Genomic DNA, 26,570 nt, shown 5'->3' with positions numbered 1-26,570 from the left:
CAAAAGGACAAGACCACTGCTGAAGGAATTCCTCCTCACTGAGAAAGAAGAGCTTCTCCGACAGAACAGATAGAAGCTCCGAGTACAGTCGTTCTATGATCGGCAAAAGAGCGCGACTGTCATGCTGCAAGCCTGCAACCGCCTCGCAGCGGTTGCGTCAAACACAGAAAGCGCGGGCAACAATGAGAAGGCGCACGAAGTGGCCTCGAGAACAACACCCAGAAGAAATGAAGCGATTTATTCAGAGGCCGCGAAACCCGGCATGCACGTCCCTCCAGAAAATTTGAGCAATGACACATTGGTTCAGAACATGCTGATTTGTTTCCCGAAGAATTCACTTCGGGCTTGTTGCTGATTGGACCATTCTCCACGGCGCTCCACCGTGAACGGCGGCAGTCAAGCGCTTGATTGCAGCGGCTCGCGCTGCCAAGCTCCCACCAAGGCCCGTCGTTACGCAGGGCGATATATACGAAACTTTGTCGCGGTATCGGCCAAGTCCTTAGACTCGCGACGACGATGCGAGCGCCCTTCCTAGTGAGCAGTGTCAAATCTGACCGATCGTGAGTGCGCGTCCTGGTTATGTAAGCCACCATATCCTGGTGGACGCAGACATCAAGGCGCCATGGCTTTTCGGATCAAGACAATGGAATCTTAGCTTTAGGGGAATGATCAGGGATGGCAACCCCCTGTAACGGGTAATATTTAATGCTGGAGTATGCTTCATGTGTGTCTGTAATTCAAATGGAGCCGTCGTTCTGTCGCACACGATTGTCTTGCGTGTCTGCAAATCTTCTGATCTGTCGACTCAGTGTAATCTTCTAAACCACTCTTGACTGCTCTTATCTTTCGTTGGCATTAGTTCTGTAATTCAAAAACATTACGTCGGCCCCGAATTCGACGCCATGCTGCGAAATCTGCGCCGTGCCCTTGCAAAGACGAGGTATCATAGGGGAGGGCATCGGGGAGGGGGCTTTCGCATTTTGATCACATGTTACGAGCACGCTCCTCTTGGAAAATGGCCATTTCAGCTATCGATTAACTTCTTTTTTTTCCAGCAAACTACGAAATAACAGTTCAGGTGGCTTGACAGATAAGTAAACGCATGGTGCATACGCGGTCTAATCGCTTCCGAAGTGCAATACCAGCAGCTCGAAAGCGCAATACTATCGCGGGTCGACCTCGCGTTACGTTTCAACAATCTCTTCTTAATGGCCCGTCTAGATCACGCTATACTCTGTTCTACTTCCAATCGATTAACGTGTGCATTCTCGTGGGCTGACATGACCCCCCACTCTAACACGTGAACGCCATTAGGGAGTTATCTCGAATATGTGGGGCGCGCACTTGAGGAGTGCTGTTGTACGATTCACGCAAAAGCGCTGACGACACTCTCGTTTCTTTTTTTTTTTTTTTTGTCACGGAAACGTTCGTACGCGTACGTGAATTTCTAGATCTTGTCAATGCACACACGCGTCCGCGTGTTTTGCTGACGCGTCTGTTCTGAGGAATGCCCGGGTCCGGTATCGTTTAAGCCAAGGCAACCAAACTGATCGTCTTCAGCACTAAGCACGTCGTAAAATGAAGATGCTTATATTTTGCGTAGATAAGCAGTCTTTTGACAAGTGTTCTCTAACAAAGACAACCTATCACCTGCGCCGTATGCGTGGACTTATACGCTATGGCACGGACGCTTTTTTATGTAGCGGCCGTGGCTATGGTTCGAACTTCACTTTAATATTGTAGTAAGTTATGGTCCCTAAAGTGGCCTCTAAAAGTGGCCATTGTTTTTAAGGATTGGCAACCAACAGTGACATTTTACTACTTCCTTTCCTCAATTTTTCTTTGTTTGTCTGCCCGGAACAAGTAACGGAAGAAAAAAAGAAAATAAGAAACGTGATTGCAGATGCTCGGACTGATGGTACATTCGACTGGTCGTTTTCGAGCGCTCCGAAGGCGCTGAAGAAAGTGTGTAAAATAGCAACTAACCATTGCTACTAACATTATCGGGTCAAAACATAATCAGGAAGGAGAAAGATGACTTGTATACCTGCTTGTTCTTGTTGAAAAGGTTTAAAGCTGTTGAATTCAACAGTTTCAAACTCAGTCAGAGCGCTCTCAAACGACCAGTCGAATGTACCATGACTGATTGCAGTCAGTCAGTCAGTCAGTCACTCAGTCAGTCAGTCAGTCAGTCAGTCAGTCAGTCAGTCAGTCAGTCAAGTCAAGTCAAGTCAAGTCAAGTCAAGTCAAGTCAAGTCAAGTCATGTCTGTCTGTCTGTCTGTCTGTCTGTCTGTCTGTCTGTCTGTCTGTCTGTCTGTCTGTCTGTCTGTCTGTCTGTCTGTCTGTCTGTCTGTCTGTCTGTCTGTCTGTCTGTCTGTCTGTGTCAATATTCAGTCTACGAGCCAATTCAGTTGTTTACAGTCCGTCATTCAGTCACTCAGTTCGACTGCAGCGTCGAGTAGTCGAGGAGCATGTGTTGGGCGGCTAGTTGGCAACACGTTATTTTGAGAACTTAAACTGAGCTGGGGACGAAACATCAGCTTAATTAATTAATTAATTAATTAGCTGAAATAACTTTATGAAGTCCTGGTGTCTTCTTTCAATCCGATGTCTCGTACCTAGCGCAGTTTAAGTTCTTAAAATAATGTTGAGTAGCCAGTCTGTCAGCCAATTCAGTTCTGTCAGTCAGTGAGTTAGTTCTGTTTAGTTTCGAGTAGTTTTACCAGTCAACTGTGTTATGTACAATCAATCAATGTAGTCGCGTCTTCAATCACTCACTCACTCAGTTCAGCTCAGCGTCGAATAGTCAGTCTGTAAGCCAATTCAGTTCTGTCAGTCAGTCAGTTTTGCGCACAGTGAGTCAGTTCAGCGTATACTAATGGCTACCAGCCAAGTGTGTTGTTTACACTCAGTCAATTTGGTTGCATCTTCAATCTCTCTGTCAGTTCAGTTCAGCGCTGAGTAGTCTGTCTGCCAGTCAGTTCAGTTCTGTCAATCAGTAAGGTCAGTGTAATAATAACAGTTTAATTTGTGGCGTATTACGTCGGAAAACCACGATATGATTATGCAGGGCCGTACCCAGGGATTTTTTTCGGGGGGTGTTTGCGCGTAGAACGGCCAACTTTGGCAACTTGTGGTCACTGTGAAGGCATGCAAATATTTGACTATCACCCGAAAACTTAAAGAATGAAAAAATTTCGGGGGGTGTCAGAACCCCCTCAACCCCCCCCCCTCCCTTAGTTACGGCCCTGTGATTATGAGAGACGCCGTAGTGGAGGGCTCCAGGAAAATTCGACCACCTGGGTTTAACGTGCGCCGAAATCTAAGCACACGGACCTCTAGCATTTTGCCTCCATCGAAATGCGGCCGCCGCAGCCGGGATTCGATCCCGCGACCTTCGGGTCAGCATTCGAGCAGGTCAAGTCTGTGTTCGATCAGCCAATCAGTCGCGACATTCCTGGAGTTCTTATCCCCAAAGTCCGGAGCAAAGCGACGCGAAGCCGGTTCGAAGGTGGACATACCACTCACCCACTCGACCCTCCCCCTCCCCGCCCCCTCACACACTCGAACATTGCACGACCCGTGCGATGGCTACAACAGTATTACGTAATCGCTTCTCTCTCTCTCTCCCTCCCTCCCGCGCGTCACTGCGCAGCGCGAGTTTCCTGCGAGCGCTGTCGCGTCTTCGGAACCAGCTGACGCTCGCTGTCTCAACCGAACGATGGCAGAGCCGTCGACTGAGCTTTCCTCTTTCGCTTATCGCCCGCGTTGCGACTGATAAGAAGCGATTGTCCCACTTGCTTGTCGTGCTTTACGTCGCTCGCAGTCTGCGGAGGAGCATATATACGACGCTGTCTGGGCGTGCTGCCCTTACCTACAGCGCGCGCGTGGTATACATCGACACATCTTCCCTTCTTTCCGTCGCAAAACGTTGCTGCCTCAGCCGGAGGCGCAGGCAGAAATTATTCCGGGGAGGAGGGGGGGGGTAGTCAAGCTTTCTGTTCGTTCGTGCGTGTTCTTGCATGTGTGCGTGTATGTACACGTGAAAAATCGCAAATTTTCGGGAGGGGGGTTCACCCCCCCCCCTTCTGGCTGCGCCAATGGCCGCAGCTAATGCAGCCTGAAGTTTGTACTGCCGAGCAGGACTTATTCACCGGTAGCAGGTGTGACGAAATTGTTAATTATAGAACTGAGATATTGTGCTTATGAATCCGTAAGCATCCTTTAGCTATATACTTCGGGGAAAAGCATGTGTCACAACGTGAAACAGTAACAAAAGAAAAGTCACAGATTCACCGCAAGGGCGAAGCTGTGACTGTTTTAGTATCATCATTTAGCTAGCTCCTTTAGTATCCTACCTGGCGTAACTCAACAAAGCGACGTCGTACGGATACGCGGCCACTGCAGCGAGCCAAAAGACCTTCGTGCTGTCTATTGCTTCAACGTAAACTGAGTGGTGAGAACGCAGAACGTACAAAGGTATGAGCCGTCTGCTGGTCGCTATCAAGATCGGGCGCGAGCGACCGCGTCCGGCCGCGCCTCAGCCATAGAGCCTCAGCCGCGATCGTCGGCTGTCCTTGAATGATTACACTCTCACATAGAACACACGACGTGCAGGGCGATGTCATCGCCCTTGGACCTTATACGGAACCTAACGACAACTGCAAAAATGCGCCTTGAGTGTCCGTATAAATGCTGTCGCAATGAAACAGTCGGCAAAGAAATAAAGTAGGCCGCTACAGTTGCCGTAGCAAGTGTAACCATACCATACAGTCGGCGCAAGAAATAACCCAAATGTATCCTCTTCAGACCCCTTGTGGCTGTACGGTGACATTGATACTCAGGTTGTGACAGGAAACGTAGTTTTCATAGACGATAGATCCGGTGTCCTTGTCGGAGCACAAGTACGGTATTGTGGCAGCATCTGTGAACGACACATAGCGTTTTTTTCGCTCCCTTCGGAAGGCGGCATGCCGACAATCCGCACGAGTAGGTTTCACGCTCGACATTGTACGCGCGATGCAGTCGGCGCAGAAGGTAAGGGGGACAGTGTACAATTGGCGCAGCAAGTAACCAAACCGTCGGCACAATGTTTTAGGCTTGCACCGATGGTTTGCGCTAAACTGAGAGGCAATTAATTCGTTCAGTCATCCATCTATTATTGCTGCTGCCGCTGTGGAATCAGCAGCTCTATTTTGTAAGGATTCCTTTTGCTTGCCCTTCTACAAATGCCCACAAAAATGCCTCTCCCTCCCCCCTCCCTTGATACTCTTCGGCGGTAAACAATTCTTACAACTACGGCCCCGGATTAATTGTACCTCTGATTTGTGGCCCTATGGGTGTGTGAAATTAACCCTCTGTTGAACTGGGACTTGCCTCACGGGCTTAAATGATCAAGCTTTGGTGGGTGAACATATTGACACTCAGCCGAACCCCAGGCGCAGCCACTGACTGCGCAAGACCACAGTCCAGCGTCAATTCGTGGTTGAATGCGACGGAAGCAACAGCTGCATATGTCGAAACAGGGCGTCTGGGCAAATACGGGGCATCAATCATCGTAATCAATACGCGGATGCTCAGAAACCGCAGCAGCAAACATGTGTAGCAGCAAGAGAGCAAGACGCTTTCGGGTTGATAAGAGCATCCATTACGCAAAGACACCAACCCTCCGAGAAGAGAAGTTCAACGGTGTATACGTAAACGACTGTCATCGTAAGTAGCTCGTACGCGATAACTTTATCGGCTCCTCTTCTCTGTTTAAGGTCCCGCGCCCTCTAATGCAGCATCTCCTGTACTGCAGCTACAGTAGCCCAGACGAGACGTCTGGAGAGGCACGTCAATGGGAACGAACCTCCTACGTCACTATGTGGTATGGCATAAACTGTGTATTCCAAATATCGCCGCTTTCTGTCGACTTCTGCGCGTTCTTCCAGCATCGAGTGTTTGTCTGCGATAAGACTTGCCCTTATAAGCCTCGCTTGCTTTGCCACAACGCAGCTAGACAGACACAAAATGAAAAAAGGAAGAAAAAGAAACTGGCCGAATTGGCAGGCGGAAAGAGAGGTCCATTAGGAAGGGATGCGCGCGCTTCCTGTTATTCCGAATGGAGGTAGGACTTTGACTCTGGAGCTGTCTTGTTTACGCATCTCGTAGAACGGTGGCACGTTTTGATGGAGCCGCGGCTCGGCTACCGGATGAAAGAGTCTTTGAAAGCAAAGCCCTTCCTGCCTCTAACACTTTCAGTACTACTCTTTGTTGTTTCTTTGTGTAAGCTAAACCAGTTCTTTAGCTCCAATCGACGGCTCTGGTCGTCGTGGGTTACCCTGGACTCTTCTCTACTTCTGCTAAGTCTTTTCCTGTTTTCCAGTTTACGTTCTGCCATTTCAGGAGCAACAGTACCCCCCCCCCCTCTCAATCCACTATTTCCATCGCCTGCCTCACGTAAGCCTCATCACGTGACCCCATTTCCCTCTCCTCCTCTCATCAGACACCTTCCTCTCCAACCTGGTCACGTCATCCTTTTCAGCGTGATCCACGCCTACAATGCCCACGGCACATTGTCTTCCTGGGTACCTTCCATCTACTTTCTCTAACGGTCTATGACGTAAACAACGTCAACGATATTTTCTAACTAAATTGAACTTGTTGCTGAACTTATGTGAACTGTTCACTAAATGATGACCAAGTGATGGATAATCTTGGCTAATGCTGGATATCCGCTGCTTTTACAACAACGTTGTCTCGTTTTCACACAATCTTAATCCTGTTATATGGGTTTTTTTTTAACTTCTGACCACTGGCCGCCCCTTGTTGCCACAGCCGTAATTGTCATAATAGTGGCTTATCTCGCAGTCATCAGTCCCCCATTTTAACAGTCGCTTCCTGTCTGCGTGCATACTAATAGCGCGCGATAAGTCGTCTTCTCTTTTGAAAGAAGGAGCACAGAAAAGTGGCCTCTGGGAAAGGGTTGAACCCGTTCGCCGTCCGTCTCGCTCTTCTGCGAACTCTGATTGAGCGGACCACTTCTCGCCCTCTTAAGATAGTGGCACACATTTGCCTCCTTTTCACGTGGTTTCCCAAGTGACATCTCATAGGCATACGCTGCCGAAGATATACTACGACCTTTCGTCCTGGGTGCGGCCTGCTGGTGACCTGTGGAGTGCGCGACTAGTGCCCGTCAGTGCGTTCCCGCGAATCTTTTTAACGAACATTTGTCTGGATTAAATACTTTGATTCGAGGTAGTGCGGTGTGTTTCGTCCATATTGTGTGTCTGTGACGAGTATTTGCGACGTATAGCTTAAAAAGACAAAAATGTCACGCGCGATCTTATGCTATGACCTAAAACGACTCGAAGGCGAAAGCCTCCTGATCATCCTCTTTTTCGTTTTTTTATTGAATGCGTTTAAGGAGAGGCTAGTGCCTAGGTATGGCTCCGGCTACTACTCTTCTCTTACTTAATCATTTGCGTCATGAAGTTATCAATAACAATAAAGTAATGTTGTGCTTCAGGGGCGTAGCCAGAAATTTTTTTCGGGGGGGGGTTCAACCATACTTTATGTATGTTCGTGCGTGCGTTTGTATGTGTGCGTGCATATATACGCAAGCAAAACTGAAAAATTTCGGGGGGGTTTGAACCCCCCAACCCCCCCTTGGCTACGCCCCTGTTGTGCTTGTACTCGTGGAAGACAACGCCGTTGACGAGCACAATGTCCTCCTCTTCTTCTCATTCTTCTGCTCAGTCGATTGTATTGATCCATCTCCCCTCCCCTAAAAGCTTTCTGCACCTAACGTGGTTTCACACTGCCTCCAGGATAGGAGGCATCGCAGCTTTCTGCACTTCGCGCGGTTTTGCAGCACTGCCCCGGAGATCGGCCCACGTTTGATCTAGCCCCTATGTCGTGTGATGACGCCGTCGTGTGACGTCACATTATGTGACGGTATAGCGACGCCATGACGACGTCATAACGAGGTTACAAATTTCGGCGACCTATGATGTGATCGCACGATTATGATTTCTTGCATCACTTCGTGTTGACGTCAACGCCACCGACGCCGCTCAGTTATCGTATTTGATCAGGCATCTAGGGCTTTCGCCTTTAAAAAAAAGTAACGAGAAAGAAATATGTTGGGAAGTGACCGATGTCGATTTCCGTGTGTTTAAAAGCAAACGTGGACGTCGACTTACTCGCCACGGTGGTCTAGTGGTACATGGTGCTTGACTGCTGACCCGAAGGTCGCGGGATCGAATCCCGGCCGCGGCGGCCGAATTTTCCATGGAAGCGAAAAATGTTTGAGGGCCGTGTACTTAAATTTAGATGCACGTTAAAGAACCCCAGGTGGTCGAAATTTCCGGAGCCCTCCACTACGGCGTCTCTCATAATCATATCGTGGTTTTGAGACGTTAAACCCCAACAGTTATTATTAGACGTAAGCTTTCCACCGTCATCGCTTATATTTCTTGGCACTAGCTTCCGTTCCTTATGCTAATGTGGAGAAAACAAAATATGGACACGATCCCCGTCTTTGTGGAGGGTTTCCCATCAACACAGCGACAATTGATAATGCGTTCTAGCAGTCCGCGGAGCGCTGCCAACTCTTTCACATGCACGATAGGTGCTCCTACGCGCGCAAGTAAGATTAATAGAAAGCTTCGACTTCATTTGCATACTTCTTTCACGCGTACGTCGAGCGTGTAACGACGGATATTCAGATACAGTCGAGCACGCTTACAACGAACGCCTTCGTGGCGCAAGAAGTGTTGGCGTCTAAGGATACCTTCGTCGCCGTCAAAACAACTCCGTGTTACGCTTACTTAATCGATGACCACTCTCTGGGCGAAACAATACTGCGGCCCATATGGTGTATCGCGCCCATTTTGTGACACCCCTATCCGCAATGTGACTGCCACATACTTGCTGTGGACTTAATTGTACAGGCCTGTATTTAAGCCGTCTTCGCCACCTCCGTGCAACAAGCCTGACCGACCAGCCGACCTTGATCGCTGGATTCACGGACCGTCCAACACTCACAGTTAGACTTTATACACGAAGCAAATTTGTATGCGTATTTATGACACCGCCTAGTACTACGCCTAAGGCTGCAGGCTTTCAAAATTAAAAAAAAAATCTCTGGACGGAGCCAGCAAGTTGTTCTACCAGCAATCTAAGAGTTCGAATAAGGCAAATAATATGCCGATTCTTTTATTCGTCGGGAGTGTTTTACTCGCGCCTGTTTTAATAGCATTTTCCGAACTATATCTACCCGTTGACAACGTGAGGACTCAGCACAAGTTCCATTTATAAATCCTCGGCGAACCTGCCCTTCAGCACAGTAAGAGAGCCGTTCCACTTGGTGTCAACTTAAGTGTCTTTGCTCTGCTAATATAAATGCTGGGCTTAATTAGAAAATAAGAGTTCGTTCTTAACTACACCCACCGCCCAAAGTTATCTGTAAATGCTGGGTACTGTTGTTGAAAAGCTGAAAGGATGCAAGAATGGGCTTGTTGGTGGTGATACGTGGCGAAACTGCATCGTCCTGTCTTCACTTTCTTCGTCCGTGTCCTTCCTTGTGCGCTGCAAGTTTCGCCATGTTGAAAAGCTTTCACCGAATCAGTAGTCGTGGCAACTGAGAATTCTTTCTACTGGTGGTCTTGCACGCGACTGTGGCATTTGATCGGACATCGTTTAATGGCTCGATCTGTTTTCCTCGTGACGCAGGCCCTTTCCTGATGGCGTACCTGACCCTTCTCGTGGTGTGCGGCATGCCCATGATCTGCATCGAGATGGCCGCCGGTCGGGTGACGCAATCCGGGCCCATCGCTGCCATCGCCAAGCTATGCCCGCTCATGAAAGGTACAGTATATAAACACGCTTCCTCTATACCTCGCCGTTTCATTTCGCAGCTCCCGTAGAAAAAGCTTCCCGTAGACTAAACGTATACCTATAGTTGCTCACAAATGCAGGCAAATGAGTGCTCAATACACCCGTAACCAGCAAAATAGCGTCTACTTTCGTGTGTGACTCATGAGGGTGATTAGTGCACCAAATAAACGATAAAAAATAAAGTTGACAATATTGCTTACCACTGTTGCTGTCAATGTAAGAAAGAATTATTTACACGGGGCCCTATTTCAGTGTTTGGCAATGCATGGTGTCTCCTTTTGTGTACCTTGACCGGTAAAACATCTGGTAACACAATAAAAACTGATTGATTGATTGATTGATTGATTGATTGATTGATTGATTGATTGATTGATTGATTGATTGATTGATTGTACAGCGCAATATTGCGCTCACGTTATAATGTACTCGCTTCTGCTGTGGTGTTTGCGTGCACAGTATACGTGCGTATGTGCGTATGCGCACCTGCCATTCTGACGATAATCTGCTAGCGGCAGCAACACCGATTCATCTACTATTTTCATTCATCGTAGAACGGTGTAACATGTTTAGTGAACGATACGAGACGACGACGAAGCTGCCAAGAAAGCAAGCCACAGCGTTAGTGGTAGCCACGCTACCCGAGCTAGCGCTTGCTTGGGTTTTGGCCCCTTGACGTCCCTCGTCGTTCCTTCATGTTTATACGTGAATAAATCACGTGACACATGACAGAAGTTCAGGGGAAGGTGGAAGCTTGAAGAAATGAAAAAAGAAATCCTCAAACGGGGAATGTTGCTGGAGCGAACGTTTCGAAAATTCTTAGTCAATGCATGGTGTCTCCTTTTGTGTACCTTGACCGGTAAAACATCTGGTAACACAATAAAAACTGATTGATTGATTGATTGATTGATTGATTGATTGATTGATTGATTGATTGATTGATTGATTGATTGATTGATTGATTGTACAGCGCAATATTGCGCTCACGTTATAATGTACTCGCTTCTGCTGTGGTGTTTGCGTGCACAGTATACGTGCGTATGTGCGTATGCGCACCTGCCAATCGACACTTTTAGTTGGGCGTACGTATCGAGCCCACGTACGCAGCACTGCCACGGGAGAGAACTGCGCATGTGCAGTACGTAACGCATCGATTCCAGAGATGCGCGCGTACGCCCGATAAAAAACGCGGCGTGCGTAAACGTGACCAGGCGAAGCGTACGCGGCGTGACGCTCTCGCGATATCTCGATTGATATAGGAACCAGATATCAAAACGGCAGCGATGGCGTCGAACGCAGAGAGCGACAAAGCCGGCCCAAATCGAGTTTATTTTACTTTAAGCGACGATATTGCGCTGCTAGCGGAAATACAAACTAGCGATCCGTTTAGGCACCCGGGCTACTACGCGAGGGCGCTAAAAAGCACCCAAAAGCTGTTTTATTTCTAATAACATACGTCCAGTTGAACCAAACGTATCTCGGTACGGCAATACGGGGAACTAAAAGTGTCGTTGAGCGCTTCGCATGCAGCGTACGCAACGTATCGTGCCGCGTACGTGGGCTCGTTACGTACGCCCAACTAAAAGTGTCTATTCTGACGATAATCTGCTAGCGGCAGCAACACCGATTCATCTACTATTTTCATTCATCGTAGAACGGTGTAACATGTTTAGTGAACGATACGAGACGACGACGAAGCTGCCAAGAAAGCAAGCCACAGCGTTAGTGGTAGCCACGCTACCCGAGCTAGCGCTTGCTTGGGTTTTGGCCCCTTGACGTCCCTCGTCGTTCCTTCATGTTTATACGTGAATAAATCACGTGACACATGACAGAAGTTCAGGGGAAGGTGGAAGCTTGAAGAAATGAAAAAAGAAATCCTCAAACGGGGAATGTTGCTGGAGCGAACGTTTCGAAAATTCTTAGTCAAGGCAGCGCAACTTCGTCAAGTTGCTGCCTTGACTAAGACAAGTCACGCTTTTCGAAACGTTCGCTCCATTGACATTATCCGTTCGAGCATTCTTCCCTCTCAACAGTATAACATGAGGTATATAGTAATAATATATTAACTGTTGGGGTTTTACGTCCCGAAACCACGATATGACTATGTGGGACGCCGTAGTGGAGGGCTCCGGAAATTTCCACCATGTGGTGTTCTTTAGCGTGCACCTAAATCTAAGTACACGGGCCTCTAGCATTTCGCCTCCATCGAAACGCGGCCGCCGCGGCCGGGATTCGATCCCGCGACCTTCGGGTCAGCAGTCGAGCATAACGTGAGGCAGGGGACACGACAAGAAGTCATGACGTATACAAGAAGAAGGACAGAGGCCGAGAACAGCGTTTCGCAACCTATGTGCCGGGACTAGTTTGAATGATAGTTTGGAAGAAACCCAGTAAGGAGATTGCGCAGGATCTCCAGCAAGCAGGCCAGCCCCCCCGAAACCAGCCAGACAGACGATGTACTATTATATGTTCAAGGACCACCGCGCTGCTGTCACTTGGTTGTTTGCAACCGACGGCGCTTCCTGTATCCACTGCGCATTGACGGACGACCAAGGGACGGCGGCCGGACGAGCGGTCTTTTCTTTTCTTTTCATTCCTTTATTATTTCTTTTTTATCTCGCGCTCTCGCTTTCAGCGCAATCGTGGCTCGTTTCCGCCCATAGAGTGTCCTTCGCCTCTCCTATAGAGACGAGTCAATAGAAGGCCCGAATAGACGAACAGGAGCGCCAGCAGAGCGCGGCCGACGTTTACGCTTGTGGACACAGCTCGTTGCGCGCAGCTGTACGAGAGAACGTGACATCTTTTTTTTTTGTTCTTTTCCTGAACATAAATAGGTTATGGAATGCGTTCGGGAACATTCATTCCTGACTATGTTCCTTCCTGACTTGAATGTTCCTGAGCATTCGTTCATGTTCAGAGACATTCAAGTCGTGCCGTTGATGAGAATCTGTTTCTGTCTGTCCTTAAGAACTTATACGTCCGTAACATGGCAATGACATTCTTGTGGGGCTGTTCCTCTCGTCTGCGAAATGTTATTACGTAGGACGATATGCTAGGCTTACGCGCGGTGACTTCATCTACAGCGAAACGACCAGAGAGCAGAGAGGTGGCCCTGTTTTTATTTTTTTTTTAGTGACATACGGGCAGGGTTGCCAATGGTGGCTACTTTTCGCCAAATTGGCGAATTTGAGAGGCCCGTGGTGACCCAAAGTTATCAATGGCGACATGGCGAATTTCTGGCGCTTTTCGGCTTAGGTCTCCACTGAGTTATGCATCCCAAGCTCAGTGTCTTCCCAACGAATGAGCGGCAACATTCTCTGTATTTTCCTTGGTTTTAGACCCACGAGTAGAATGTGCACATTACGCGTCATTCGGCATGTCCGTCCTGTAACTCTTATCTTCTCAATTCATTTACAGAGAAAATAAAGCGTTTATTTGATGTTCTGTGAGAAAATCGGTGAGTGGAATCCTTAGTCCGGGATCCCATCTAGATGCAGGAGGTATTGGAACGTCCCCCAGCGACATTCTAGCAAAATGTAAGTCAGAGGACTGCCTTGCAAACTGCGAGGGGGCAGTGTTTGACTATAAGTTTATGGCTTTAGGTGCTTCAAGCCTCTCTGAAGTTTCGCTTCTGAAGGGGCTAGACGACGGTTTTGTCGCGTGTTCCGACCATTTGTTCCGCCAAAGCTCCAACTGTTCTGAATAGCTTGGCGACTTATTCACTGTTGCAGTACCCCCAATTCAGCCCGTAAGGACTGTTTTGGAATAGCGAAGAGAGGCGGATACGCGGCCATTTGTGAAATAAAAAATTATTTATTGAGGCATTTTCCACTGTTCTCGGTGAGCGTGTGCAATGAAAACAATTGCTATATAACATTTTACATTGTCTACTTGTTCATTAATAACGCATCGGATTGACGCGTGTAGATATAAGTGACTATAAGAAAGGGTCAGTGGCGTCCGGTATCACATTAGTTCCCACTGAAAAGGTGTAAGACTCACTAATGATCGGTTCCTGTAAGAATTCTGTCGTATTACATTCAATAAACCTTTTAATCCTTTTAATTCATATGAGGGTATACGTAAAGCTGTCTACAAACAACGGTTTTCGCCCAAGGTTTACCACACTTTTACCCTTGAAACGAGCGGACAGGGATGGAAGGATATCATGAGCGCTTCATTCATTCATCCTTGCGCCACCACGCACATCTTGCGGCTAGTCGGAGCAGCAGCAGCATGCACTCCCGCGGTGAAGCGGGCGATACGACTGGCATCGAGAAACGTCAATATAATTTAAGGGTATTGGATGGTACTGTATTCTACGGGGCTATACGTGAGTGGAAATTTTTATTACTGGGTATATATGCCGCACTTATATAGAATGGCTACTTTTTTGGCAAAATTTGTAAAAAAAAATGGCGACTTTTGGCGACTTTTTGCTCGTCGTTTGGCGACATTTACTCGAAAGTCAGTGGCAACCCTGCATACGGGGCCGAACAGAACAGTTAAAATGACCTTGAGATTTCCGTTTTTGATTTTTTACCCAAGGAATTGTATCACTTAATGTATAAAGAGGCTTCCATGCCTCTTTATACGTTCATCCCAGACAATGTCTGTCTGAATAAAGTTCAAATTCAATTCAATAATGTACCGACATTTGGCTGCAAAAATGCGCCTGCTTACGCATAATGGATGGTCACTTTCTGTATACCCTGGTCAAAGGTCTTCGTTGGTACCTCGTCTCTCTCATCGCTCACTTCCTTGAGTTATGGTGCCTATGTAGACCCACTGTCATGGAAATTTTCCTCGCCTCTACGACCGACCCTTGACGCGTTCATTATTTCTTGAGCCGATCGTCATGCATAGCCGGGTGCATCCGGGTTGTCAGAGAGGAATCATTCAGCGAGTTAGGGGAGTACTGATGGCGGGTCAGCGACGACTGAACATAACTACCCGGTGGTCGCTTCTTGATGCGTGTGGAACGTGATTTGAGGGAAAAACTGCGCACGTTGGAGATATAGGAGGTTGAATATTAATTAAAATCCGACCGGGACGCGTCGCGAAAAAGTAATAGAAAATAAAGATAACAAAACGGCCGCCTTGGGAAGCGGCCTGGTTGAAGGGAGCTACGTATTACCTTCGTTGCACATAGCTCGTCTGAGATGCGTGATGTCAAAATCAAGGGTGGTGCCACAGGGCAGCTGCCCTACCCCCCCCCCCCCACTCCCACCCTAACCCCCTCCAAAAATGTTCACCCAGGGATTTACATACACTTAACACCCTCAACCTCCCCACCCCCCAGAAGGATTCCGACACCCCTCCCCCATCTTACAATTTTTTCCGCAATAACCGCCCCCTCCCATATCAAGACAGGCACTCATACAACCCCCCCCCCCCCCCCCATATCAAAATTCTGGATAAACTGAAGATAAACAGCGCAAAAAAAAACATGGCTACGAAAAGCAAACACGCAGGACGAGCGCTGTGTGTTTTCCTAGCGGTGCTTTTTTTTTTTGCGCTCTTTATCATCAGTATGAATAACCATCTAGCACAGTCAGCTACTTTAATCTGTATGAACCCCTGTGTTCACATGTGCCTCCCTGTCCCCCTCTTCGACACCTGAAGTAGCCGGCCCTGGTTATCATGCAGAGCTCACGGCAACCATCGCCTTTGTAGCTGATTGGTCATCGCTCAAAGGCGCGCTTGCGGAACAATTACTATCACGAAAGCACAAAGCCTCTTTGTTCTGAAAGGATCCGATTCACTTTCTCATTTGCGAAGCGGCACATTCATACACTTCGATGTTTTCCTTTAAAAGAAATAAAGAATAAGAGATGATAAATTGAATGCATTGACAAGGGCGCATACTCTAAGGAAAAAAAAAAGTCCATGTGTTACTCTTTTCGGTGAGTATCTGCCACGTATATGACACTCTTTAAAAAGACACGTTAAGGACATGACTGTGTTAGTCAAGCCACGATTAAGGAGTACCCGTTTCTAGACACGTAGCGATTGTGATAACTAATAAATATGTAACGTAGAAAATTCTTGTGGCGATCCTGACACCAATGCTTCTTTGTTGTGGGATGCTCTGTTACGCATGTGCGAAGTTTTGTGTATCTGCATTATATGTCTTTTCTGAGTAATAACGAATTCGTTGTGAGTGTAAGCGCTGTCCTGTATAATGCACTTCCACTGTACGCGTCTTCGGTGCGCTTCATACTAATTTTTAAACACAGGCAAGTTAACTCTATTTTGGGCTTCACTACTCTCCGATGATAGTATAATGATCTGCCGGTAGAGTTCACGAGTCCCTTTAAAGAGAGTCATATACGTTCCAAGTCAGGACTAATAAAAAAAAGAGTCAAATGATTCTTCTCTCCTTTCTTGGAGTGCACGTAATGGACAGTCGTCGTGTACAGTTAGCCAAAGCGTGAATGCGGCTCTGTTTACAAAGGTGAACGATATGCAGGTAACTTTGCCCGGAGGCAGCATTAAGCTTCGCTGATGAATACATTTCAACACAAACATATTACTCGGGTGCATTTATGGACTCTATCGTAGAGAATGAAATGTCAGCGGTACGCGTCGCGCATGCGCTATATATAATGCCGAAGTGAAAATGAAGAACTTGCGTATATAGTCCAGTGCTGGGCAATATCGAAGATACATGTATCTTAGATACTATCTTAGATACTCTATGGGTGTCTTGTATCTGTATCGCGATACGTCTCGAAAGACGAGTATCTGTATCTGTATTTCCGATACATTCGATAATGTATCGTGTATCTTAAGATACAAGACACTTCTATCGCAACACAACCGTGTGAAACAATAATAGTTGGCCAAGCTCCGCTTCTCAAACTGGTACTGGTGCCACTAAGCCATCTGAATAAGTCTAAGGGCAGTAACGTTATTTTATTTTACGCCAGAGTCATCCAGTGACGGTACAAGATAAGGAAGACAAGCACGCGGACGTCTACTCCCGGCCCACGCACCTTTTGTTTTCTCGATTCCTTTTCCTTTTAATTGTGCCAACGCTGCGACACTTGCTCTTAGCCACTGTCCTGTGCAGCGTACTCCACAGCGTGCGGCGTCTATCGCGCAGATTTTGATGATGTTACAGTGTCGTTATTGAAGATTCGCTTGCGTCTTGCTCCGTAACAAAATATGATGCGTGCAAGAATGGGGTTGTTTTGCGTCGCGTGGATTTTACATATCAGCGATTTGAAGGATCTCGTGGATGTAAGTTTGACTTGCATGCGATGAGTTAACTTGTATACAAATAAGATTCTAACAACTTTAGCACCACTGGTACTGATGCCAGATCTAATAGAGCAAGCGTTTACCTAACAGAAAATATCTTGGCGTACCGTATTTTTCACTTCCTGCTACATTTATTCAAACAATTTATTAAATCATAATTTGATTATTAGCACAAGTGCTTTCTTAGCTGTCATTTTGCATCCCATACATTACCTAGGTCTCTGTACTCTTTTTCCGGTCTGGTCACTGCAGTATGTCTTTTGTAACGCGCTCCCAAAATAGGATTTCTGCTTTACTCTTCTAACTGCTTTATTTCTACTACTGTTTACATATTTACACGTTGCCAAGGCGAGTTCGAAAACAAATATATTATTATGTGGGCGTGCCTTGAGTATACAGTACAAAATATTCTGCTTACCGCTTAAGAAAATAGCGAAACTGGGTTTGCATTAAAATAATGGAAATCATTAGGAGCCATCTTAAAGGTGTTAGGAAGGGGATTTGAGAAACATTGTTTCACTGAATGCTCCGTTTTACTCATGAGAGTCCCAACGAGCCATTTCAGGCAATTTTCCATAGGCACTGAATTTTCTATTGTCTCAACAGGTAAATTGACGATACTTCATGCTCATAGCTATTAAGGGCGCCGGCTGTATTGTGTTTCTGTACTCATTCAATGTGAATGTTTGATACACAACCACCTCTCTATTTTACTTTATTTGTTTTCCTGTTTTAGGCCGTCTTAAATATTTTTCGTATAACTAATCACCACGTAATGGGAGCTATAAGCGGCAATAGCGCGAATAGCGGCGGTATCCTGCGATGCTTTGCGCAATATACAATACGTCTGAGACATTTCTGTGTTGCACATGTTCTCTCGTTGAAGAAAAATTGCTAAAAGATTGCACGTTAGTGAGTATATCAACAAAAAATCCCTTACGCCAGCAGCTAAGTAGGACATGGAAATTCATTGCAGTTTTACGTCATCTACATATACACAAGGGGTCTCAAACTCAGCTTATAGCCGGCGGGCCGTAGTCGCGGAACTTAGCTCCAAAGGCCGGGACAGTGAAGATGGTGGGGTCGGAGAGAGCTTGAACAAAATGACGTTGCCATTTGAAAGGAAGCCTTTCCCATATCTCATATATAGGTCATTTCTGAAGGGGATTTGGAGTTAGGATTCGAGAAACATCGATAGCGATGTACACAACGAGTGAAATCTACGTGGATTGAAACATAGAGCTTTTGTTCCATTGTTATGTTTCAGCACATGGTGACCACATGTTTCTCACGAAAGAAATGCTTGAGATCAGTCATGTCTGTATAGCTCGCGAACATACTTATTTAGAAAATAAAAACAAGTAGGATGGAGGCGGTCATGTGTGCCGGCTGGGCCGCTAGCGAACGGTCTCAAGCCCCGTATACACCATGCGATCCCCCACTCCACTCCCCCCCCCCCCCCCCCCACACACACACACAAAAATGTCGCTACCAGCGTTGTTGCTGCTGTACACCTGTCCGGATATACGGCACTGTGCAAACTGTCTTTTACGGAGAAGATAAAAGTCCACACCGGTATTTGCGCCGTAGTGCGAAGGCTTCTTATTGACGTTACTGTGATTATATGGCAACCCGCGAGCTGGTCGGCAAGCTAAGCAGCGACTACCATAAATTGCAAAAATGACAAGCAAGACCCGCTGTCAGCGAAGTCTATAAAGAGTTGTCCTGTGAAGAAGCTTAAACAAGCCCCAATAAGTTCTTTTGGAAGGAAACTAATGTACTTTGAGCAAAAAGGGCAAAACTTTTGAGATAATAAGAGATATTTCATTCAAGTGAAACAAAATAGGTCACAGTTAAGAAATTTCCAAGCAGTCATTTTCGTGTATAGGCGTTTGCTTCTACATTATATGGATCTATAATAATAAATTTGAGAGTGTATCGAAGTATCTTAAGATACAATTGGCAAGTATCGTATCGGATACAGTTATTGCGGCAGTATCATTGTATCTGTATATCCAATACTTCTTGCCTGAGTATCTTGTATCGTATCGCGATACAATTTCAAAGTATCTTTGCCCAGCGCTGGTATATACTATACCGAACAGTGGCGTAGTATGTCATGTTAAAGGCGGTGTAGGGCACGCACTGACTTTCACGACCTAACGACGAAAGACAGCGCTGCAGCTCAATTCACGCAAGTGTGACGCCTTTGCTTGTCATTGATGCAGGCAGCCCGGTGCCTCTGACTTATACCATTCCCACTTTAGGCAAGTGACGCATCCATCTGTGACATTACGATGTATACACCACTGTACAGCATCTTACGACTACTTTTGTGTACAACTTCTGCACAGCATTTGAATGTGAACTACCCTGTGAATTAGCTAGAATAGTCACGTAAGCCTGGGGCTTGAACTCTTCAACTCTGATCTCTTCTGCCATTCGTCGCCGCCACCACACCATCACGGCACGCTGGAATGAAATCGAAGCGTTCTACGAACACGCCAACGTAAATAGTTCGCTGCTGGCCTTGAGACTTGAGCCTCTCTCTGTCTAGACTTCCTTTCACGTGCCGTCCAAAGCGGCGCAGCATCGTGCTCGTTCGATGGTTATTACGCACGACAGCAATTAATATCTGCGCGTGATGAAAACAGGTATGAAATCTCGGAACAAGGAGCTTTCTGCCAGCACGTGCTGTTATGTATATAAAGTGCGGAACCTAATTAAAGCAACAAACATTGAAGCCAGGGTTGTAGCCACAGAAATACCCAATAAAGTGGGCGGGAAAACTACCGATGTGTATGTATGTATGTATGTATGTATGTATGTATGTATGTATGTATGTATGTATGTATGTATGTATGTATGTATGTATGTATGTATGTATGTATGTATGTATGTATGTATGTATGTATGCGCGATATTTGTGTAATATATGCGTGTCTAATGTCATATGGTACAGGCGTGGGCCTCGCGGGCGTGGCTGCTTCGTTCTTCATGACGGCGCTGTACGCGGTGCTGTTCTCGTGGGCCCTGTTCTACTTCTTCAACTCCTTCCACGGTGTTCCCCGGTGGGCGAGGTGCGCAAACTCGTGGAACACCATACGCTGCTCAGAGGACCCCGTCACGCTGGTGAGCAGCCCCTCTTTTACCCTTTAGATGCGAAGCATCTTAATGGCGGAGTTCAAACCGGTGGTGGTGGTGGTGGTGTGCGGCGTGACCACCCTTACTGCGCATCCTCCTCCCCCTCCTCTCCTCTCCCAACCCCCCCTCTCGCGCGCCTCATTCTCTCCTGCGCAACGCCACGATGAGCGCCAGCGCATGCGCGTCCCCTCCCCCTCTCACGCGACTGTTGACCGCTTTCCCCGCTCGCCCTGTGAGAATTAACGGCCAGGCTAGATGGAAGACACGACGCGCGTAGCGTTCCTCTTCGCGTTCCACGACGCGAGGTCGGTAGCATGCCCAAGGTCGATAGCATGCCCAACGAACACCAGCGGAACGCGATCGTGCAAGTGCTCCGGCTTAGCATCGTTTCATGGTCCCCTTAAGCGGGAGATAGTGTAATTTTTAATGCGAAAGCCTTAGATGCCTCATCAAACGCGAAAAGGGACCTTCAGCGTCGGCGTCAACACGAGTGACGCGGAATATCACCCTGTCATGATGCCGATATATCACATCATCATGACGTCAAAGGCCGGCGAAAGTTGTGACGTCGTCATCACGTCGCTATAACGGCACATAACGTTACGTCACGTGTTGACGTCATCACACGACATCGTCGCTTGGTAAAAGGTGAGCTGATCCCGGAGGCGCGCGCTGCTAAACCACGAGGGGTGAAGAAAGCTTTCGATGCCTCCGATCCCGGAGGCAGTGCAAAACCTATCGGAGGGCATGAGAGAGGGGGGGGATCAATATAATCGACTGAGAAGAAGAAGATGCTTTTCGCTTTCGAGTCGTCTTAGGCAAATGTTTAAGGGACCGTGTGAGCTTATATTTCTTTTTTTTTTTCGTCAATTCCCGTATTGTTCGGGAATATCGGTTACTTGGGGACTATAGTTGATCCGTGCCTACGACATTCGCATCAGAAGTGCGCGCGTATGACAGAGGCGGATAGGCATTAAATAAACGTCAAATGCGAACCTAAAGTCAGTTCGCGCTGTCAGAGTGTTTCTTTGAAAAATTGAGGCCCAATTTCCGTTGTGTTGTCGGAAACAGAGGTCGTTCCTTCCTGCACACGAAAGTCGAACTCTTCCTCTCCCTCCCTCCCTCTCTCTCATGGAATCTCGTGCGGAAATCGTACGATGACGTCACGAAGTCCTAAGTATCTTCTCGCATTCGGAGCTGCATGTCGTCGTTCTCAGTTTTCTACCATGCGGCCGTCTCAATACTGCATGCCTTTCCTTCACCACCTATATTATATATATATATATATATATATATATATATATATATATATATATATATATATATATATATATGTCAAAACGGCACGCTGCGCGCTGTGGAGTGACGTGGGTGCAGCGACGTGTGACGTATTTAGAATTTCGTTTTAGAACGCGAGAATCACTGGGCGCTATTATGGTGTTCCAGTTGGTTGGCACGCTCAGCCGCGCAACGGTCTGAGCACGCACAGAGAGCGAGATACAGGAAAGGCGGGTAAATGAGGTATTTTGGCAGTTATATGCAATTTTTTTAGACACTACATATTATTTTCCAGGAAGGTTCTGGCAGTAAGTCACCAGTCGTCCTTGCAGAAGAACTTGACGGTGAGATGGAAATGATCTGGAAGTTCATTTGGAAAACTTAATCAACGAAACTTTTCGAAGCTAACCTCTTGATTATGAACTTGTGTGCAGTTTTTGCATGGAAAAGTTAACGGGCATTACAATTTATGGCATCCCCAATTTTTAATTAGTATACGCGCGTAATTTCAGAGACGCGTCATCGAATTTTAAGGCTCCGACTCGCCGGAAGCGCAGAAAAGGCGGCTGATCTGCTACGTCAGATGTCCCGTGATGAAAAGCGACAAAATTTTAGTGGAGTCTCGTCGCGGTATATAGAATATTGTCAGGGAAAGTGGCAATTAAGTAATCTGACGTGGGTTTCCCTCTCACGTTACAAAGCGAGCGCCTTGTTTGCCCTGGAAGAGTTTACTAAATAGCTTATAAATATTGTTCTTCTTGCATAAGCGCAATTGCATATCGTAGTTTTCATTTTCATGGTCATTAGCGCATAAAATCACGAGAAATTATTTTTTTTACGATGAGTAAAAATATTGAAAGGCCTTGAGGTTTTTTAGGCCTAGTGAATTATTCGCGTACAACAACAACAATCGCGCCGCCTTACGATAACCAAACCATTGACTGCCCTTGAATGACCTTGAGGTTTGCTAGGCCCAATATATGCTTAGAATTTAAGGACAGTGGTCTCTAGAGTGACAAAAAACCTCGCACGATCTCGCAGCTTGTTAGGATATAGTATAAATGACTCGAAAAAAACCTTAATGAGAACCACCAGACAAGGAAAGTATAGCGGATGTTATTCGTAGTAATTACAATATAAATGCGAAGAACTTAAAGTGCATGAAAAGACAACTTGCCGCCGGCAGGGATCAAAGCTGCAGGTTTAGATGCGCAGATATACCAGATAAACGCGCACGGGAGGACAACCGCCGCCGTAGCTCATTTGGTAGAGCATCGGATGCGTTATCCGAAGGTTGAAGGTTCGGTCCCTGCCGGCGGCAAGTTGTCTTTTGGTCCACTTTAATTTCTTCACATTTATATCGTAATTACTACAATTAACGTTCCCTATACTTTCCTTGCTTGTCTGTGGGTCCTCATTAGGGTTGTGTGTAACAAATAAAACGAGCCCTTAAAGTTACGTTACCCTTCTTTCGTTCGTGTGTTGAAAAGAAACATTGCGCGCCGTGGCGCGCAGGTGATGAGCCAGTACGGCGGCTTCCGCAACCCCGACGCCCCTCCTCCTCCGCTGACCCTGGAGTTCCCGAACGTCACGAGGCCCACGGTCAACTGGAGCGCGATGGTGAACGCCACGACGCCGGCGTTCCGCATCCCGGACCTGGAGCTGGACATGACGCCGCGACCACGCGCCGCGTCGGCCGAGGACGACAGCTCCTGGGTCTCGTACACGCTATCCAAGCACACCACCACGGCTCAGGAGTTTTTCGAGTGAGTATGCGAGGACGTCTGAAGGACGCACGCTGGGCTTGTTGGCGCGTTCATACTAAATGCCGTATAGCGGCGTCGCACATACAAGACGGGACGAAGAGCGGCACAGAGACACAGTGTTTGTTTCGTTTGTCTTTTCGTCAGTTACGTCTTTATTTATTTATTTTATTTATTCATTTATTTTTACATACTGCAGCCTCAATGAGGCTATTGCAGGAGTGGTAAAAGAGAAAAAAAATACAGTAACAGCAAATCAACATTCATGAACAGGCTTCCAGAAATTCTTTGAGTGGTAAGCAACGCACACTTCCGGGCAACAAATTCCAGGCTTCTATAGTTGCAGGAAAAAAAACTATATTTGAACATGCCAGTGCGGGTGAAAAAAGTTGCAATGTTAAGGGCGTGGTCGCTCCGCGTAGATAAAGGTCTGGAGAACTCAAGATAACTGTCTAGAGTGTCGAGGCGGGGAGAATTGATTAGACTGTAAAGAAATTTCAGGCATTCAACGTGGCGACGCTTCGCAAGTGTAGTGAGACCTAGTTGTGGAAGAAAATTTGACGGAGAAAAATCCCTGTCATATCTTTTGCATACAAAACGCACAGCTCTTTTTTGAACGGATTCTAGTTTTTTAATCCGAGAATCCGAGTTTTTTTGTTTTTTTTAATCCGAGAACGTGGTTAATATGTTAAGTGTTGGAACTTTACGTTCGAAAACCACGATATGATTATGAGGCACGCCTTAGTGGAGGGCTCCGGAAATTTCGACCATCTGGTGTTCTTTAACAGGCATGCTGACATTCCACACTACGCAAGCCTCTAGAATTTTGCCTACATCGAAATGCGACCGTCGCGGCCGGGATAGAACCCACGACCTTCGAGTCATCAGCCGAGCACCGTAACAATTGTACCACCGAGGCGGACAGAGAACGTCGTTACGTAATTCTTCTGAGAGGCTGCAAGTGATATTGCCGATTTCAGCTTAACTTTATTATAATTTTCACAACTGTGTGGTAGTCCAGAGGTCTCGATAAATGATAATTTCGATAGCTTCATAATGCGATGACAAGTTCAATCAATCAATCAATCAATCAATCAATCAATCAATCAATCAATCAATCAATCAATCAATCAATCAATCAATCAATCAATCAATCAATCAATCAATTCATCAATCAATCAATCAATCAATCAATCAATCAATCAATCAATCAAAGTTGTCATGCATCGTATTTCAGCATCGAAGATACCTGGTGCGCACAAACATAAAGGCATACATCAGGATTTACATGGTCCGCGCACGCAAACAACGCGCATCATAAATACAGCACTTGAACAGAATAAACCGAAGAGTGCACAGAAGTAAACTGTTTGTGGTTAATCGCTTGCTGGTCAACCTTGTAGTCGATTGCAAGGTTAACCAGCACAGAAGGCGAACACTAAAATAAACACGAACATGAACTACTACGTTGTTTAGGTAGTATTTAAGAACGAATTCCATGTGTCGGTGTTTTCCATTAGTGCTCGTTTTTTATGCCGGTTAACTTCGCAGCAAGTGTGCACCAACTTTCCCAAACCGATGTACTCCTCAAGAAAAGAAATCTAGACAGTGTCATGAAACTTAACTTAACCTAACATTTAATCGTGACTTTTGTGAAGCACCAACGATCGAACACAAGACGGAAATAAACACGCACACAACGTGTGCCCTTTCGACCTTCGTTTGTCAGTGTGCTACAAGAGTTAGTACAAATTGTCACCACGTCCAAGCATATGATCTTAACAGTTGACATCGTAGTCGAAAAATAACGCGTAGATCAGTGTAGCGCATTTGGCGCGCCTCGACTTGAAGCGCCCACGGACGCTGCTACACATAAACACAACGCTCAGAGTTCAATTCATCAGCAACCGGAGATGAGGGAGGTCGACGAAGTTGCGCGCAGCTATCTAGCTGGTGTCCGTATATGTGCGAAAGCATCACCCCTCTTCGTGTAAACACTCGTCCGTCTTTTCCGTCACTTCTTGAGAGGAGATAAATAAAACAGAACGACGGGCCTTCCCGCCGGGGCCCGTTATCTTTATCGGCGTCCAAACGAAAGCAAAGGCCACGCAGAGCTGAACGTGTCTTTTTTTTTTTTCCGGCGACGAACGCACACACGCTCGCGCGCAGCAGCCGAAGGAAGTGGCCATTGTAGAATGCTTTTAACGGGACGTCAGCTTAATGCTTTGCTTTTGCCGCGCTGAGTGGAAGAGGGAAAGATTACGGGTGTCTAGAGAGGATACGGACCTCACCTGTACTGCACAACGTGGAGCAATATTAAGGCGGCAAGGTCTTTGCCCTTCCTGATAAGTGAACTTTTACGTCGAAAGAATGCAAAGTGTTTACGTATTTTTTGCGACGTATCTGTTCTTTCTTGACGTTTTTCGAGTCCGCAGTTTCGTCTTAGCCTCTTTTTTTTCTCATTCATAAAAACATTTCTTCCTGTTTTGCAAACAATACTGAGATATTGAACAGTATAACGATTGATCTAAAGAAAATTCAGAAGAGGCAAAGGCACGAATGTGATGGATTTCGAACATGTTCGTTCCTGACCTCGTCTTTTTTTTTTTTTTTTTTTTTGTCCAGTACTGACCTCCTGACGTGGACACACCAATGCAGAAATGGTCTGAGCTAGAATTAGCCCTTTTGTTCTCTCTTTTTTTTTGTACATTCACACTACGGCGTGGTCATCACTATTCAGCCTGCGCTGTGTCGGGCTGATCTCCGACCCTTACTGTGGCAGATGGCGTGCGTTAGACACAGAGGAATACAGGTTCTGTAAAAAAAAATCATGAATATGTAGATTTGAGTAAAAAATGAGATCCGTTTCTCAAGCATCACTATATCTAGAAAACATACTAGGTCCCATGCCGTCTTCTCATTTGAAGCAACTTCAAATTTTCAATTTACGTTCTTCCATACCTCCAAGGCATTGATTTAACTGACAAGCTTGAACACAGACGTAGTTCTGCCATTTTCCCAAATTGGGGTGAGGAGGAGGGGAAGAGTTTTATTTTACACGACGCCGAAATATCACGGATCAGTTTTAAAAAGAACAATTATTAGTTTGCGCAAAGCACATGTTCGTGCCTACCAGAAAAAAAAAAGAATTGACCGAAAATTGCAATATATATGCAATTGCGATATAACCATAAACCGAGGTGACAGAATGAAGTAAGTGCGGCACTATCTTATGTGAG

General features: G+C 46.5%; 1 protein-coding gene across 1 annotated transcript in view; it reads left to right on the top strand.

Moving 5' to 3' along the window:
• Window positions 1-26,570, top strand: part of LOC119389686 (sodium- and chloride-dependent GABA transporter ine-like) — a 272,940-nt gene that overhangs the window by 233,899 nt on the left and 12,471 nt on the right. The window contains 3 exon segments of the mRNA XM_037657048.2: window positions 9,719-9,853; window positions 20,109-20,278; window positions 23,084-23,334. Coding sequence (XP_037512976.1) covers window positions 9,719-9,853; window positions 20,109-20,278; window positions 23,084-23,334 — 556 coding nt within the window.

The sequence above is a fragment of the Rhipicephalus sanguineus genome, chromosome 4, assembly GCF_013339695.2.
Source record: "Rhipicephalus sanguineus isolate Rsan-2018 chromosome 4, BIME_Rsan_1.4, whole genome shotgun sequence".
Classification (NCBI taxonomy): Eukaryota; Metazoa; Arthropoda; class Arachnida; order Ixodida; family Ixodidae; genus Rhipicephalus; species Rhipicephalus sanguineus.
This window is presented reverse-complemented; position numbering and strand designations above follow the sequence as displayed.